The 15,292-nt window shown below is 30.4% G+C and overlaps 2 protein-coding genes and 1 long non-coding RNA gene across 6 annotated transcripts; 1 reads left to right on the top strand and 2 right to left on the bottom strand.

Moving 5' to 3' along the window:
* Positions 1-1,589: 1,589 nt before the first annotated feature.
* LOC128391170 (uncharacterized) lies at positions 1,590-6,083 on the bottom strand. 3 transcript variants are annotated; one of them, XR_008325761.1, is made up of 6 exons: positions 5,900-6,083; positions 4,902-5,538; positions 4,078-4,209; positions 3,423-3,877; positions 2,685-3,041; positions 1,760-2,322 (listed from the first exon to the last, which is right to left on the bottom strand). It is a non-coding gene; the product is annotated as an uncharacterized LOC128391170 (long non-coding RNA). The 3 variants fall into 3 exon arrangements; XR_008325760.1 differs by having other exon boundaries at positions 1,590-3,041; XR_008325759.1 differs by lacking the exons at positions 1,760-2,322; positions 2,685-3,041 and having other exon boundaries at positions 3,095-3,877.
* A 141-nt stretch (positions 6,084-6,224) lies between these two features.
* Positions 6,225-10,378, top strand: LOC128391154 (ETS domain-containing protein Elk-4-like). The gene is made up of 2 exons (XM_053351000.1): positions 6,225-8,215; positions 8,976-10,378. Exons 1-2 carry the CDS (start codon positions 7,114-7,116, stop codon positions 9,416-9,418), a joined length of 1,545 nt encoding a protein of 514 aa, XP_053206975.1. The 5' UTR covers positions 6,225-7,113; the 3' UTR covers positions 9,419-10,378.
* A 2,073-nt stretch (positions 10,379-12,451) lies between these two features.
* Positions 12,452-14,935, bottom strand: LOC128391159 (low-density lipoprotein receptor-related protein 2-like). Of its 2 annotated transcripts, none has more exons than XM_053351007.1 (4): positions 14,157-14,935; positions 13,999-14,106; positions 13,650-13,937; positions 12,452-13,583 (listed from the first exon to the last, which is right to left on the bottom strand). In XM_053351007.1, exons 1-4 carry the CDS (start codon positions 14,326-14,328, stop codon positions 12,982-12,984), a joined length of 1,170 nt encoding a protein of 389 aa, XP_053206982.1. In that variant the 5' UTR covers positions 14,329-14,935; the 3' UTR covers positions 12,452-12,981. The 2 variants fall into 2 exon arrangements, with proteins under 2 accessions (XP_053206982.1, XP_053206983.1); XM_053351008.1 differs by having other exon boundaries at positions 12,454-13,583; positions 13,999-14,084; positions 14,157-14,285.
* Between the last annotated feature and the right edge of the window lie 357 nt (positions 14,936-15,292).

Below are 15,292 nucleotides of genomic sequence, written 5' to 3'. Positions count from 1 at the left end.
ATAATAATGATTTAAAGGTAAACTTAATCTTTTACCTTTTCTCTTCAATTGTCAATTGTATGACAAGAAAAACTTTTTTTTTTCACTGACCCTCACTTTCTTACAGGTATTATTATTGTCTTAAAATCTCATCCATGGTCCGTTGATTATCAACCCTATTTAATAGTCATTTCCTGTTAACTTTACACAGGTAACACCATAGAGATGATTATTATTTAGCCGTATCATTCAAATTTCCGGTTCAACATTTATTTCCCACCACCACCTCCGCTTTCAACCTCCTCCTCCCACCAAACGCCACTAAAAAACTTGATAATAAAGATTATCCATCAAAGAGAAATGGATAACAGGATAACCTTGACTATCGTTGATGAGGATAAAGAAAATTAATCCACTTCTTACCTTAGAACTTTTTTTTCTCGTCATTAAAATCCAACCTCATCGTTAATTGAGGCTGTTGTGTCCATCGCTTTGGCCGCTGGTCATTTACAAGTTGATCGTCGATAGTTGATTGTCTTGATCATCGTTAATTTGATATCATTGATTGTCAAATTATTCTTGTGTCGTTTTGTTAACCATTTAAATTTTTTCACGGCCACTGGAATAGCCGTTTTTTTTTGTTTTGCTGGTTAATTGTTTCAATTTACTCGTTGGTTAATCAATCGTTATCCTTGAATTAAACACGTTGGTGAGGCTTAGCACAAAAAAAAAGCTTAGGGAAATAAAGTGTTGACCCTAAAGTTGATTATAATTGTTAAATTGTTTTTATTTTCTTAATTCCGGAGAGTGGAAACTTCCGATTAACAATCTAACCAACGAATCGAAATTTGAACATTTTAAAATCGTCGCAACTCTCGATTCGTTAAAAAGGATATGGAAAAAAAAAGTTTAACCACAAAAATTGTTACGTTACAATGAACTCCAAGGTTCAGGGTAATTCGTTAATCAAGGTTGATTGTCAATTTATCAATTAAGTGGTTCCCTGAAAATCAGTCAAATTATTCATTAATTTATCCTTCTAATAGTCTCGAACAGTCGGTCTACTACGAACTTGAACTTGTACTTAGATTCTGGTTAATTAGTTAAGTGTTTAAAACGATTGAAGGGAAATATTTTATTCCTTTTCTTAATCTACTTAATCAGTTAATCGCCTGGTTACCTGTTAACCAATATGTTTCATTAATCAGTTAATTAAGAAACAAGGAAAACAGATTAACAGGTAAGTTCCTGTTCATTCATGTTCTGATAACCTCAATAGTAAACGGGAATTTCCTCCAATATTCAAAATTAAATTAGTTACCGTTAATTTATCCTTAATCATCTTCATTTTAATTTCATCTTTAATTTGGTTGATTAAAATATAAAAAAAAAGCTTTTTGTTTTCTGTGTAAATTGTAATCAACCAATACAATTGTGTCTCTCTAAATTGTTGATTCAATTGTGATTGTCACTTTTCCTCTTCCTTTAAGGTAAATAAGTGAAAGTTAATTAAATAATAATGATAATTATTTTTAATCACAATCAATTACACTTGATGATAATGATGATGATGATGATTAGGATAACAAAAATCAAAGACTTTCCTTGAAATGTTAAATTAAATTGGTTTGTAAATAGAATCACAATTTAATTTCAAATCAATTGCAAAATTTTTGATTTCAAGTAAGAAATTAATTGTAATTAGTTGATGATACATATTTAGATTAAACTAATAATCGATGGTTCAACAATCAACAATAATTAACTCAATTCAAATATTTATTCAATTTTAAAGCCTTTTGTTTATCATTTAAATGTATCATCGTCATGTTGATGATGATGATGATTGGAAATGATTAAGTTAATTGTCAACTTTAATCATTAACTAGCAATTTTTTTTTCCTCTTTGAATATTAATTGTGTATATATTAGATTAATAGTAGAATCAAGTAAACTTGAAATGGCAATTTGATTGTAGAAACGGTTATTAGGAGAGTTAATTGTTAGATGAATTAAAAAGAAAATATATATATAAATGATTAGAATTAGAATTGATTGTTAAAAGTAAAAAAGATTCACTGTTGACGGATTTTAATTGTTGCTCGCAAATTGTTGTTGTTTTTAATCAGTTGACGTGTGACAGACACGGTTACTAAAAGTGCTAACGAGTTAGTAGTTTGGTTAATGTACCAATAGATTAATAAATCGTTGACGACGAAAGTAACATGAAAGTTAAATGGTTTGAGAAGATCATCTTGGATGATAATGATTATGACGATGATGATGATGAGCAAAGATTAACGGTTAATCCGTTAGTAGATTGTCTGGATTTGGAAATTGTCTCTTCGAGGTTTGTGATTGTTTTCGAAGTGGTTGAGATACAATTGGCACGTAAAGTAGGTTAAGAGATCGTTTTTGAGAGAAAAAATTTTAAAAGTAAAAACACGTTATTCTCACTCCTTCTTTTCTTCCATTCATCATGAAGATGAGAAAGAAAGAAGATGATGAAGAAGAAGAAGAAGACAAAAGAGGGTGAGATTTTAGTGAGAATAATGTGAAATGATAATAATACGAATAAAGAAGAAGAAGAAAATTGGAAGATTACCGTTTTTCCTTAACGATAATCAAGGTCAGGGTTTTAAGAATCAAGTTCAGCTGATTGTCATCATCTTCTTTCTTACTCCTTTTCTTTTCATCTCACTCACCATTATCATCATCATATTCATTTCATCTTATCCTGTATCTGGCCTATCATCTCAATGATTTAATGACCTCATTTCGTCCATGTCATCCGTTTTCTTCCAATTCTATCTTTCTTTTTTCTCTTTCTCTTCTCTCCACTTATCATCCCGATCGTCATTAAAGGCTATCTCATGATGAATGAATGAAATTGGAAAAAAAAATCAGGGAATCATGGTTGAAATAACAAGTCACCAACAACGCCTTTCATCAGTTTCCAATCATAAACTACTAAACCAATTGTTTGTTTATATCGTTAGATCATCATCATCATCGTCTTTTATCATCAGCTGGAGAATTATCTTCATCATCATCTTGTTTCTCTATCAAAAGAGAAAAAAATTCATTTCCATCAATATTGGTATTCTTTTTGCAAAAATTATTCTATCAACTATTGTTACAATTAACAGTGATGTAAAATGCAATTAGTATTGTTATTGTGGAGAATTGCAATTAATATATTGTATCGTTAATATTTGATTATGTCAGACAATTAATTTCTATTATGATGGAGAAAGTTGATTAGCACAAATTTCCAACAAAATAGATGTTATAATTGTTTCAATATCAATTTAATTGTAATTTAATTATTGTTATGCAAGTTGAATGTTGATTATCAAAGGAGAAAGGGTAACTTTTCAATCAATATTGATTAAGGAAAATTATGCAAAACCAAATTAAATAAAATATTTAACTCTACTCACAGCAATTAACTTGTTCAAGTAAATGATAGTTGGTAGTTTTTTTTCGTGTCTCTCTTTTGATGAGAAGAAAATTGAAATAAATTGTCACCAATTAAAGTTAATTCAGTTAATAAATTGGATACTTTTCGCTTAATATAAGGATGCAAATGATTATCAAGCAACTCGAGAACTATATTTACATCAAGTTTTGCTTTTCTGGTATTTTAAGTAAATATAAACAAAATGAACTTGGAAGTTAATTTCGACTTTGAAAAAAAAGTAAAACTTGAAAGAAACGTAAACGGAACTTGAAAAATGATCAGAACGGAACGAAACGGATAGTTCAAGTTGAGATAATGATAAGAAAGAGTTTTCAGAATTGCATGAAAAAGTAAATCTTTTTAGCATAACGAGTTCGCTCAGAACGTCGTCATCGTTATCAACGCATCCAAGACCAAAAAAAGACCAACAATCATCTAAAAAAGCAGAACAAGATAAAAGAGAAGAGAAAAAAATGAATAAAAAGAAGAAAACTCCCAAAAAAAGATGAGAATTGATCAACTTTTTGGCTATCAAGAGTGGGCCAGTTGATTGTCATCGTCGTTCCGTAAAAAAGGTTAAGGCCAAAAAGAGAGAGAGAGAGAGAGAAATGAAAAAGTGGCCTAGTAGTTGTCACCTTTTTCCATCTATTTTGGCATCTTCTTAATGATCTAATTTTATGCACTACATTCCCGATGTAGAACTGTACTTATGTATACAGTTTGTTAACCAAAATTCAGTTCGATAGAGAGATAGAAAAAGGGAGAATCTGAAAAAAAAAAAAGTTTGTTATATTTTGGGAGAAAAAAAGTATATTAGAAAATTAAAGTTAACCCAGGCCAGTAAATCGGAACCCACAATTATTTTGATAATGATGGTGAAGAAGATGATTACAATGACGTTGATTATAAGTGTGTGTTGATGTTGATGATGTTGCTAATGATGATGATGATGATATTTCTCTGTGTTGAAATTCACTTGACTTTAAAAAAAGAGAAGGTAAAAAAATATTTTGATTCATCATTATCGTCATCACAATTATCATCAAAATCATTATCCTAACCATCTTTGAGATCAGCTAATTAAAGCTCCACTTAATCATGTCCGTTTGGGGTAATGATTTATTTGATTTAAAACCTTTTAAATTGTTAAATATCTCTTTCTTTTCAACAGATTAATCTGTATCAACACGGACGTAACCTGTCAAATGGTTTATGTATTATTATTATTTTTCATTTTGCTCGTGGGTTAATGAAAAAAAAAACTGACTTAATGAGAGAGAAATCGAGAGAGAAAGAGATGGACAAATAGCAATGATAATGATAATATAAATATTATTGGCTCCCATCATCACCTTCATGTAACTTTGCCGAAAAAATTACTCAACCAAATTGAAGTTTGGCCTATTGGCATTGAAACAGTGACCTCAATCGGCATTTTCAATTTCTTTGCGTTACTTACCTTTCTTTTTAGAGTCTTTTTTGTTGTTGTTGTTGTTGTTTACTATTATTATTCTGCTTGTCTACTTGAGATGTGTTGATGTTGTTATTTGCTTCACTCCCTCTTGGCGCTCCTTTTCTTTATATCAGTGTGTCCGTTTTTTATTTCTCTCTCTCTCTCCCTCCATCTCTCTTACTCATCTTTTTTGCTTCTTCTCCTTCTCATTGTGATGATTCTTTATCATTTTCCAGGTAAAATCAGCAACAAGTTTGCTTCAATGGAGACGAACACTTTTTATATTGATGTTGATATTGTTTCATCATCTCTCTCTCTCTCTCTCTCTCTCTCTCTTCTGTCCGTGATCTTATCTCCCTCTCTTTCTATCCTCTGTTTACCAAATCGTTTGTTGAATACTTGTCATTTGGAAATGTCTATTATCTCCATCCTTTCTTTTTGTTTTATCTACTTGTATTCCATTTGTTTATCACCATCTCCTTCTTTTTTTCCATCACTTGTTATTCCACTTGATATTAGGGTAGACACTTTTTTTTATACTCCATCCATTTCGTAATTTCTTTGATTTGAATTGGTAATTATTCAGGAATAATATTCTATACAAAAGTACAGTAATATCTCCATGTATTGTTGGTTGTTTAGCCTAGAAAAAAAAGAAAAAGGCGCAATAATTGTTATTATCTTTTCATAAACATTGACATTGAGAAAAATTGATGAACCTCATATAGAGAAAAGCAAAACAAAAACAAGCAAATGAAAAGAGAAGAGAGAAAAAAAACCAAAGTGAATTAATCAAATTAATAAGAATCACAAATCAATCAAAGTTACACACTCGATCAGTTCCTCTTATTAAGAATAATCAGTCGGCAAAAAAGAAAACAAAGTATAAATTGAATAAACAAAAATATCACTAATTAATTAGCATCGATTGTGTAAAAAAAAAGCAAATCAATAAACAACATTGAGATGGAAAAAAATTAAAAGAGAACAAAAAAAATCGCTACCGTTAAGAAAGGTGATAAAAACACAGAACCAAAGAGACAAAGACAAAAACAAAGACCAAGAACAAGAAACAGAGAAATAAATTAGCTAAAATATTGGAGAATAAGAAATAATCAAAATCAATTAGAAATTAAAAGAATAATTAAAATTAATGAGAAATCAAGTAAGAACAATTATCAATTATTACCAATTGAATTGAGAAAGAAAAACGTTAACATCAAGATGGCGCTCGAATAGAATAAAGAAAATCCGCCAGATGGCGTTGGAAGAGAACATTGGATAGGAGTGAGTGTGAGGGAAGAAATTGGTTAGTGATAGTTGAATGTTTCGAGTCGGTGGTTGGGTTGCATTTGTTTTTTCTTCTCTTCTAATATGATTTTCATCTCATCTTAATGTTGATTGTGTATCAATTTTGGTTCAGTGTGTTAATTTGTAAAACACACTTTTGTGTTTAATTGTTTTCCTCTAATTTTATTCAATCTTCTCCTCATCTTGTTCACCATTTTCAGATGAACAACTAACAATTTTGTTTCTCAATATTTTTACCTGTTTTATCTCTTTGAATGTGTGTGTATCTCTTTTATTCTCCTCTGTCATTTCTATTCTAATCTTATACAAAAAATTCTCTTTTTCTTGAATGTTCAACATTTTCTCATCTCAAACACAACAACATTTTAACCATTGTGGTCTCTCTTTATCCTCACTTACTGGTTATATTACTATGTTGTTGTAATATGTGTTTTATGTGAATTCAAGTTAAACAAGAAAATTAAAACCTAATGCAGTCCACTGACTGCAACCTACCCTTGGAAATTAAATACTAATTTATCCTTACCTACATATTACCTTATATTTTCTTCTCTCTTTTCTCTATTGCTCCTCTGTCTCTCAATCTCTTTCTCTCTTTCTATCTTTTTTTCTTTTGCTTTCTCTTTTTCCCTCTGTGTTTCTTTCTCTTGCCTTTCTCTATTTCTTTCCCTTTCTCTTTTTCTCTTTGAAATTTTTTCTGTGTCTGTGTTTATGTGAGTTGTTTCTCTTTTTTCTCTTTACCCTCTTCTTCTATTCATCATCATCACCATCGTTTTTTGATCATCGCCAACATCAACATCACACAATCACACGCAACTATATATACATAAATTCATCTAATAATTTTTTTTTGTTTTCTACATTTATTTCATCTATTACACTTACACAAATCATCATTTCTGCTCAAATGTCGGTCGTATCCACTGGAATGGAGACTAATATTACCCTTTGGCAGTTCCTATTGGAGTTACTTTTAAATAATCAGTATAAACAAATTATCACTTGGACCAATACCGATGGCGAGTTCAAATTAATCAACGCCGAAGAGGTTGCTCGTCTGTGGGGCTTAAAGAAAAACAAACGTAACATGAATTATGATAAATTAAGTCGTGCTCTTCGTTATTATTATGATAAGAATATCATCAAGAAAGTGCTTGGACAAAAATTTGTTTATCGATTTGTGGCTTTCCCTGAGATAATTAAAATGGAAAATAAGATTCCATTCCATGTTAAAATGGAAAGCATGTCTAACGGTTCCATGGGTGGTAATGGATCACCAGTGGAAAATATTGGAATCACCTCAGGAGTTGGTGGAGGTTCAATTGGTAGTCCAATAAGTGGTGGATCCAATTCAAATGGATCTAACAGTAGTAACGGGAGTCCAAGTAGCCCAACCATACCGAACAATTTAAATAAGCATATTGCTAATTTGAGAGACTTAAACCTTAATAATGGGAACAACAATCATCATCATCTTCATCCTCATCATAAATTTTTGTCGCCTTCAAATGTTCCTCCACTTACTCTTACCTATCCCGGTGGATCACCTTCACCCTCTCTTGAACCAACTGACCTTTCATGTAAAAGCTCACCTCGATCTAGTAGTCGTAATAGTAACAATTATTACAATGGATCAGGTGGATTACCAATGAATCTAAATGGTAAACGATTCAATGAGATTGATACAGAATCAATTAGTGACGAGATCGACAGTGACGGTGGAACCAGTAATGGAAGTTCCAATAAGAAAACAAAGACTCATCTTCTTGGTTCATCATCTCGTTCGCCATCACCCTCATCAGCAGCTTCTGAAGCCCCATCACCCGTTAGTGAAGAAGACAACGGGTCACCCATTAACCTAGTACAATCATCAAGAAGTCGCGAGTTCTCAAGAGAACGTAATTCCGATTCTTCATCGAGCAATACAAGAGACACAAATAACAATACCAATACTAATGGATTAATTAATGGCTCTCGTAAAGCAAAACCCAAACCACCACCGATAACGGGTATTTATCATTATTTACTAATTACTCTCATCTTTGTTTTTCTTATCTCCAATTTACCGGATATGCAATTTCCCCTCTCCCTCTCTTGTTATGATTACAATTATCCACGTAAATCTTTCTCTCTCTATGTGTGTGTGTGTTTGCTTCATGAGTTACAAACTCTTTATTATATTAACTATATGAGCTAATGATTAATTAAGTTGCTTAATGCACTTGAAAAATAATAACACATCAGAAAGGAATATCTTTTCTCAATCTGATTTTCTCTTATCGTTCTTGTGACTTGATGAATATGAAATGATAATTGTAGCTATTTTTACGGAAAAGAGATTATTGTTTTAGATAGATAAATATGATAGTAATTTAATTTGTTGATGTTGTATTTTTCTTCTAATTATGATTCTTTTGTCAAATATATATTCCCCCTTCTTACTTGATTAGATTTCCGTTTCAGTGTTTTTGATGATAACAGATTAACTTGTTGACAAACATTTCGTTTCATGCTTTGTATGTGGAGCTTTGTTGTCTTTCATAGTTGTGATTATCTATTCTTTTCTCTTGTAAAGAAGATGAGAGAGAGAGAGAGAGAGAGAGAGAGAGAGAGATGAGAAAAGAGGAATATTGTATTTAGCCCACTAACACAATTAGTATGTGTATTTAGTAGATCACCAAAACACCATAACCATTTTTACTTTGAAACAATTTGTTAACATTATTTACTAATTGAAAACAATTTCTCTTATTTTCTTCTCTCTATCAGGAATTCCAACAAGTCCCACAAGATTAGGAGCTACTTATGCTTCATCACTTCAGACACCAATAGTCACATTTGCATCTCCTTTTTTCAACACAAAAAACACCACTCCAGTAGGATTGTTACCCACTGCGGCAGCATTTTCATTCTGGAATTCAATTTCACCTCTTCTCTTGAGTCCAAGAATTGGTCCTGGTTCACCGGCTGCTACACCAACTTCTAGTTCCAATCATTTTCAATTTCCCGTTGGACATCATCACCTGACCAGCAATCATTCCTCTCCATCAGGACCACTTGGTTTACTTCCCTCTCCATCAAGTTTAAATCCATTAACGCCTTACTCATTTTCTCCACTTCTTGGTGCCTCTGGTTCACCATTTTCTCCGTTCGATCCGCAAATGTTGTTCTCACCATCACCAACATCCAAATCGATTTCAGTCCTTCAGTAACACCTACCAACAAAACATCATCTACAAATAACTGAAGTTAACAATACAGTTAATTAATACTTTGTAATTAAATGAGAATGATATATATATACAAACATACACCACAAAACATATTTAAATAGTCACTTCTATTGAGATCATTGTGATTCTAGTTTGAACCAGGGATTCGGTCTCTCTCTCTCTCTCTTTCTTCATCTCATCTCTTTCTATCCGGTCTTAAGTGTCTTGATTAAACCATCAACAGAATTTATTTTTCTCCTTATTCTCTCTCCTTCTGAGATTCATCTATGATTATCATCATCTTAATAACAATTAACTTAACTATGTCTAAATCATTTCCTCTTCTTTTTTCCCATTTCCACTTCCTCTTTTTTTGATGTCCATTGATATTCAAATTATTTTTACCAATTTTGACCTTTTGTTGTTATTAATTGTTGTTGTTAGATATGTTGATCAATTGTCTTTTTCTTATCTTATTTTCTTAATCATTTGATCTCATAGGATGTAAACAATTGATTAACTTTAATTGTCCATTGAGTATTAATCTCACTTACTCACTCACTCATTTCTCTCTCACACTTTTCTCTCTTCTCCCTCTTCTAGAGTTTATTATAAACAGAATGATGAAGATGATCTTGGAAGATAAATATTGATGATAAGTGATTTTTTTCTGTCGAGCTTTCATAACAATCAGTAAACAATCAACTAATTATAATCAAGCCGATTAATCAATCTTCCTCTTCCTGTAACCATAATCCTCTGAAATCACTTTCATACTTTGATCCTTAATCCCAATGATTAAAATTCATTTCATAAACTATTACAATTAAGGTGAAGTTAATAATGAAATTAATCAATTGAAAGCCTAAATTAAGATTTACAATCAATTAAACAACAACAATATTACAACAATATCACAAGGAAAACTAATTAATAATAAAGAATTTTTAATTTCTCTCATTTTTTAATCAACTAATCAAATCTTTAAAACAATTAACATGCACTCTTGATCTGTAATCCAATTAACATTTTGTGATCAGTTGATTGAAACAATTTAGGTAACAATTAATTGACATAACAAAATGATGATTATTCATTTGAAATCAATTGATAAGGAAAAGTCTATGAGTTAATCTGATTGATTTGAAGCTAATTGTGATTAAGGTCGCTAATGACAACGGTAATATAACGGAAATGATCATAATTAACTAACCATTTAAATTTTCAATCTATTTAAATTGTGAATGAATATGAAAGAGGACGAACCTTGAACATTTCCGAACGGAAGTTAATCAACTCAATTGACGGACAATTATGATTTTTATTATGATTACAATATGATGATAACAATTATGATAGACAAAAGTTAATTGTTTAATTGTTGATCGCAATTATAATGATAATGGTCAAAGAGGAAAAAAATTTCTCATTTTTGGTTTATTATGATTCGGGTTCATGGTTAATGAGTTTGAAAAGATTGATTTAAATTGTTGATTTGCCATAAATTAACCAACGCAATTTGTGATTAACTTAAACACTCACACACAAACTAAATTGTTGTTGTTAACCATCATCATCAGCCTACAATCAAATGTTGATTATCAACCAACGCTATTTAATTTGATGGTTAACAGCAACAATTAAAACTTGGGAATATCAAAGTTGAAATTGAATTTAATCATTTTCTTGATTTGTCTTTTTCTTTCAAGGACAATTAGTTAATTGTTAATTTGTTAACAGTTTGATTTTCTGAGTGTTGAGACAATGACGTTGAACTTTTTTTTTCCTCTATCTTTTATTTTACCATTATGATTGTTACAATTAAATAAATCATCCTGACAATTTGTATCATCCAATGTTTTAATTGTGCTAACATCTGATTCTGCAATTGAAAGAGTCAATCTAATCCAACAATCAGCTACTAATTAAACCATTTCCATATCCGATTTTGATTAACTTGGAAAAGCTTTAGTTATCTTAATCATTTACGATAAAGATGATAATTTTAATAGTATTTACAATCAACTTGGTTAATCAACAATTAACATCTTGTTATGGTTGTGATGATGAACGAGAAACAACAATTTAACTAATCTTGATTTAACAAATTGTGTGTCATTTGTTTTACTTTTTTGTTTGTAATATTAATACAATCAGTTGATCATCACCAATGTTTATCTTAATTGCTACGATTGAAACGGTTAATTGTTGTTTTAATTCATCTTATTGTAGTTAACATTGTCTACTAACAATCAGAGATCAGGTTGGTTCTTATGGTGAATCAAAAAATCCCTTGATTATAATCAAATCCACTATGAAGAGATGAAAATTAATCATCATCACAATTAAAAGCATCAACTAATAGTAATCATAATCAAATCTAATCTTCGAGTCGATTGAGAAAAAAATAAATCCAATTCAATGATTGGTGAATTAGTTTGATGTGGAAATTGTGAAACTAAATTGAAATTGATTTAAATTGTGACAATCTAGTTGATTGAACAGTTAACTGATTGTAAATATAATTTAATTCTTTGTGATCAAACTGGTTACAATTAACTAATTGAGATACTTCCCTACTATTATCGTTAGAATTGATTCTCAGCCATGATTAGATTTCATCTAAATCATTGCTGTTATTATTTGATTAACTGATGATATCAATTGATTAATTGATTAACAGATGAAACAAAAAATTTCCGGTTGTTAATTAAACAATAGGTGATAATAACTTTCTAATTGTAATTAATTAAATGATTTAATTGTACATGAATGATAATGAAAGTTTGAGAGCAGCAAAAGTTTCATTAAATCAATGAGAAATTAATTGTTGCTTCATTTTAATACATAATTAACACTGAAAGATAGGATTTAATTGATTCAGTTGTTGTTAATATTGTCTTAATGGTTACAATTAAATAAATCATCAAATTCAAAGAGTTAATTGTTTGGCTATTATTTAATTTACAAGAAACCGGAAATTTTGTTCATTTATGAAAAACCTTGAAACATTTTTCCTTTACTGTTAACAATTGAAATCTAATTTGATTTGATTCAGCAATTATGATTAACTGATTAAAAACAAATTGATTAATCAATATTGATTATTGGGGGATTGGTGCAAATTGTAATAATGATTACAATTAAATTGATTTCTTTTATTTTCTTCAATCAAAATCAATCAGATTTTATAGAGTGACAGAGACTCATGTGATTACGATGAGTACAATTAACTGATTGTTAATTACTAATCAATATTTTGATAGCAAGTAACAAAATTTCACCACAATTAATTAATCATAGGCTGAGGATGTTAGTTAATTTCTAACAAACAAAAATTAACGTTTTCAATACTAAATAATGATAATAAGATAGACACACAAAGGAGGACAATTTGATTTACTTCAATCAACTGGTTGTTGTCAGTTAATTTAATCAAGAAATTAACAGTTAACTGCTTTATAAACAATAATATGAGGTTAATTTGTATCAATTGTTATTATCATGTTTATCCGTCTACAAATTTGATCAAAAATTTAGCCAACGAAACGTTTAACCAACAATTAATTGGAAGAAGGTGATGATTTAGATTTGACAACAATCAATTTAGAGTTTGATTTCGATCTGGTTTCATCTAATTTCGGGTTCGATTTTGATTTGACTACATTTAATTTCGAACTCGATTTCGATTTGATTTCATCTAATTTCGGGTTCGATTTCGATTTGACTACATTTAATTTCGAGCTCGATTTTGATTTGATTATGTCTAATTTGGGCTTTGATTTTGATACATCTAAAGTTGAGTTCGATTTTGATTTGTTCACTTTGGTCGTTGATTGTTTTTGCTCAATCGCCTGAGGTGGTTTTTCAATTTTGTTCAATTCGACTGGTTTTTCCTTTGGACTCACTGAGCTCCAACACATTAAGTAAATTTGCCAGACAATTGCAGCAATTAAGACGAAAACGATAATATAAACAAACACCGAACTAGTTGAAAGCCCACTTGTTGATTTCTGGAAACTTTCTTGTATTTTGAACAGACAAGCGATCGGCGATTCATCGACCCCACCAATGCAATTCCATTTGCCGTCACATAGCAAAGACTTATTCAAACAGGGAGCATCATAACAAGTGAATTCATCTTCCTTACAACCCAAATAAAATCCTAATTGTTAAAAGAAAAAAGAAAATCAGTCAATTGAATTTAATCATTCAAATTCCAAAAACTTACTACAACCATCGACTCTACATTGGTGTGCATGGAAACACTCTTCGTACATGTGAACACAATGGTAGTCCAGGTCATCGTAAAAGAGTCCAGGATCATCGGTGTAGCACGGGAGTTTCTCGGGTGGACATTTTATCTCTTTATCCCGTTCTAATTGATCTTTGACTGATCTACACTCGGGAACCCATTCGTCGATGGAGAATTGACAATCGGGTGTACCATCACAAAGTTTACTCTTGTCGATACACCGGTCAGATGAACATCGAAACTCATCAGATGTACAATTTTTACCTGAAAATCGGCAAGAAAATTAGATCCGATGAAACAATTTAATTGTTCGCAATTTACTCACCACAAACTAATTCATCGTCGTACATGAGACAATCACGAAGAGCGACAAACTCAATTAAACTTGAGACACAATAACCATTTGATCCTCTAAATTGTGACGGTGGGCAAACTTGATTAAGACAATTAGTGACAATTAGCTTAATTGGTTGATTAACTTACCACAATTTTCCTCATCTGAACCATCTTCACAATTGACAAATCCATCGCATCGGTAATTCAAAAATATTGTTTCATTCCCATCGTTACAAGTGAAACTATTGACCAGAACTTCTTGAAATTCATGGGGAACAATTAACTCAACAAGAAAGACAATTAACATTAACCTAATCATGTTGACAGTTGAAAATTAAACCATTCTAATTGCAAGTGAGCTTTGGATTTTAAATCTAATCAATTAGGATTTTAATTTCTTGTCTTGCAAACCCTAATCACCTTATTGGTGATACAATTAAATTGCATTTTGATCAAAATTTTTCTTACAATTAAAAAATTGATTTTACTTGGTGAAAATTTCATCCTGATTGTTTGACTATCAACTTTAATTAATTCTTATTGGTGATATTTGATAGTAATGACTAATTATCTTATTAATAATATAATTTTTTATCTTAATTGTCAATGGAAACGTTAACAGCAATTTACGTAATCAAATGTCTTCTCCTATGGTGATTGTAATGAGTAAAAAATTACTTAAACACTTTTCCTGGAATCAATGATTAACAGGAAAACAGCAAGAAATAAATAAATTGCAATTCAGGAAATTTTATGCTTAAATTAACAACAATCAGCGAGATAACATTAATAGTGTCCGGTTAATTGACTGTTAGCCATTTCCTATGTAAATTTAAAATGAAGCCTTTGAATACAAGGTAAAAAATGGTCGGATAACAATCATAAGGGATAAAACTGATTGTTACTATTAAATTTCAAATAATTTCCTTGATTGTAACACTTTGATCCTCCTTTACCGACACGATGATTGTAATTCAATTGACGTTTCATTTTACTCATTACGATGATTGGACGTTAATGGCCTCAGATTAATCAACTTGCACGTCAATGATGATGGAAACTATAAAATTTGGAAAAAAAAGAAGGAAAAAGTTGAATTAGTTTAATTGTGATTCTAAATTATGATTAGTTGTTGATTACGATCAGTTGAGCAATCAAGGTATACTTACACTGATTTGATTGGGATTTTTTTCTTGCCAAGAAAAATAGTTAAATGATATAATTACTGACCGAGAAGTTTTAAATTTAAATATAGTAAATTAAACCGAGGTAATTAATTGTTG

Source organism: Panonychus citri, unplaced genomic scaffold (genome assembly GCF_014898815.1).
Source record: "Panonychus citri isolate SS breed McGregor unplaced genomic scaffold, ASM1489881v1 Contig00134, whole genome shotgun sequence".
Taxonomy (NCBI): domain Eukaryota; kingdom Metazoa; phylum Arthropoda; class Arachnida; order Trombidiformes; family Tetranychidae; genus Panonychus; species Panonychus citri.
The sequence above is the reverse complement of the archived record's forward strand: the minus strand, read 5'-3'. Positions and strand labels throughout refer to the sequence as shown.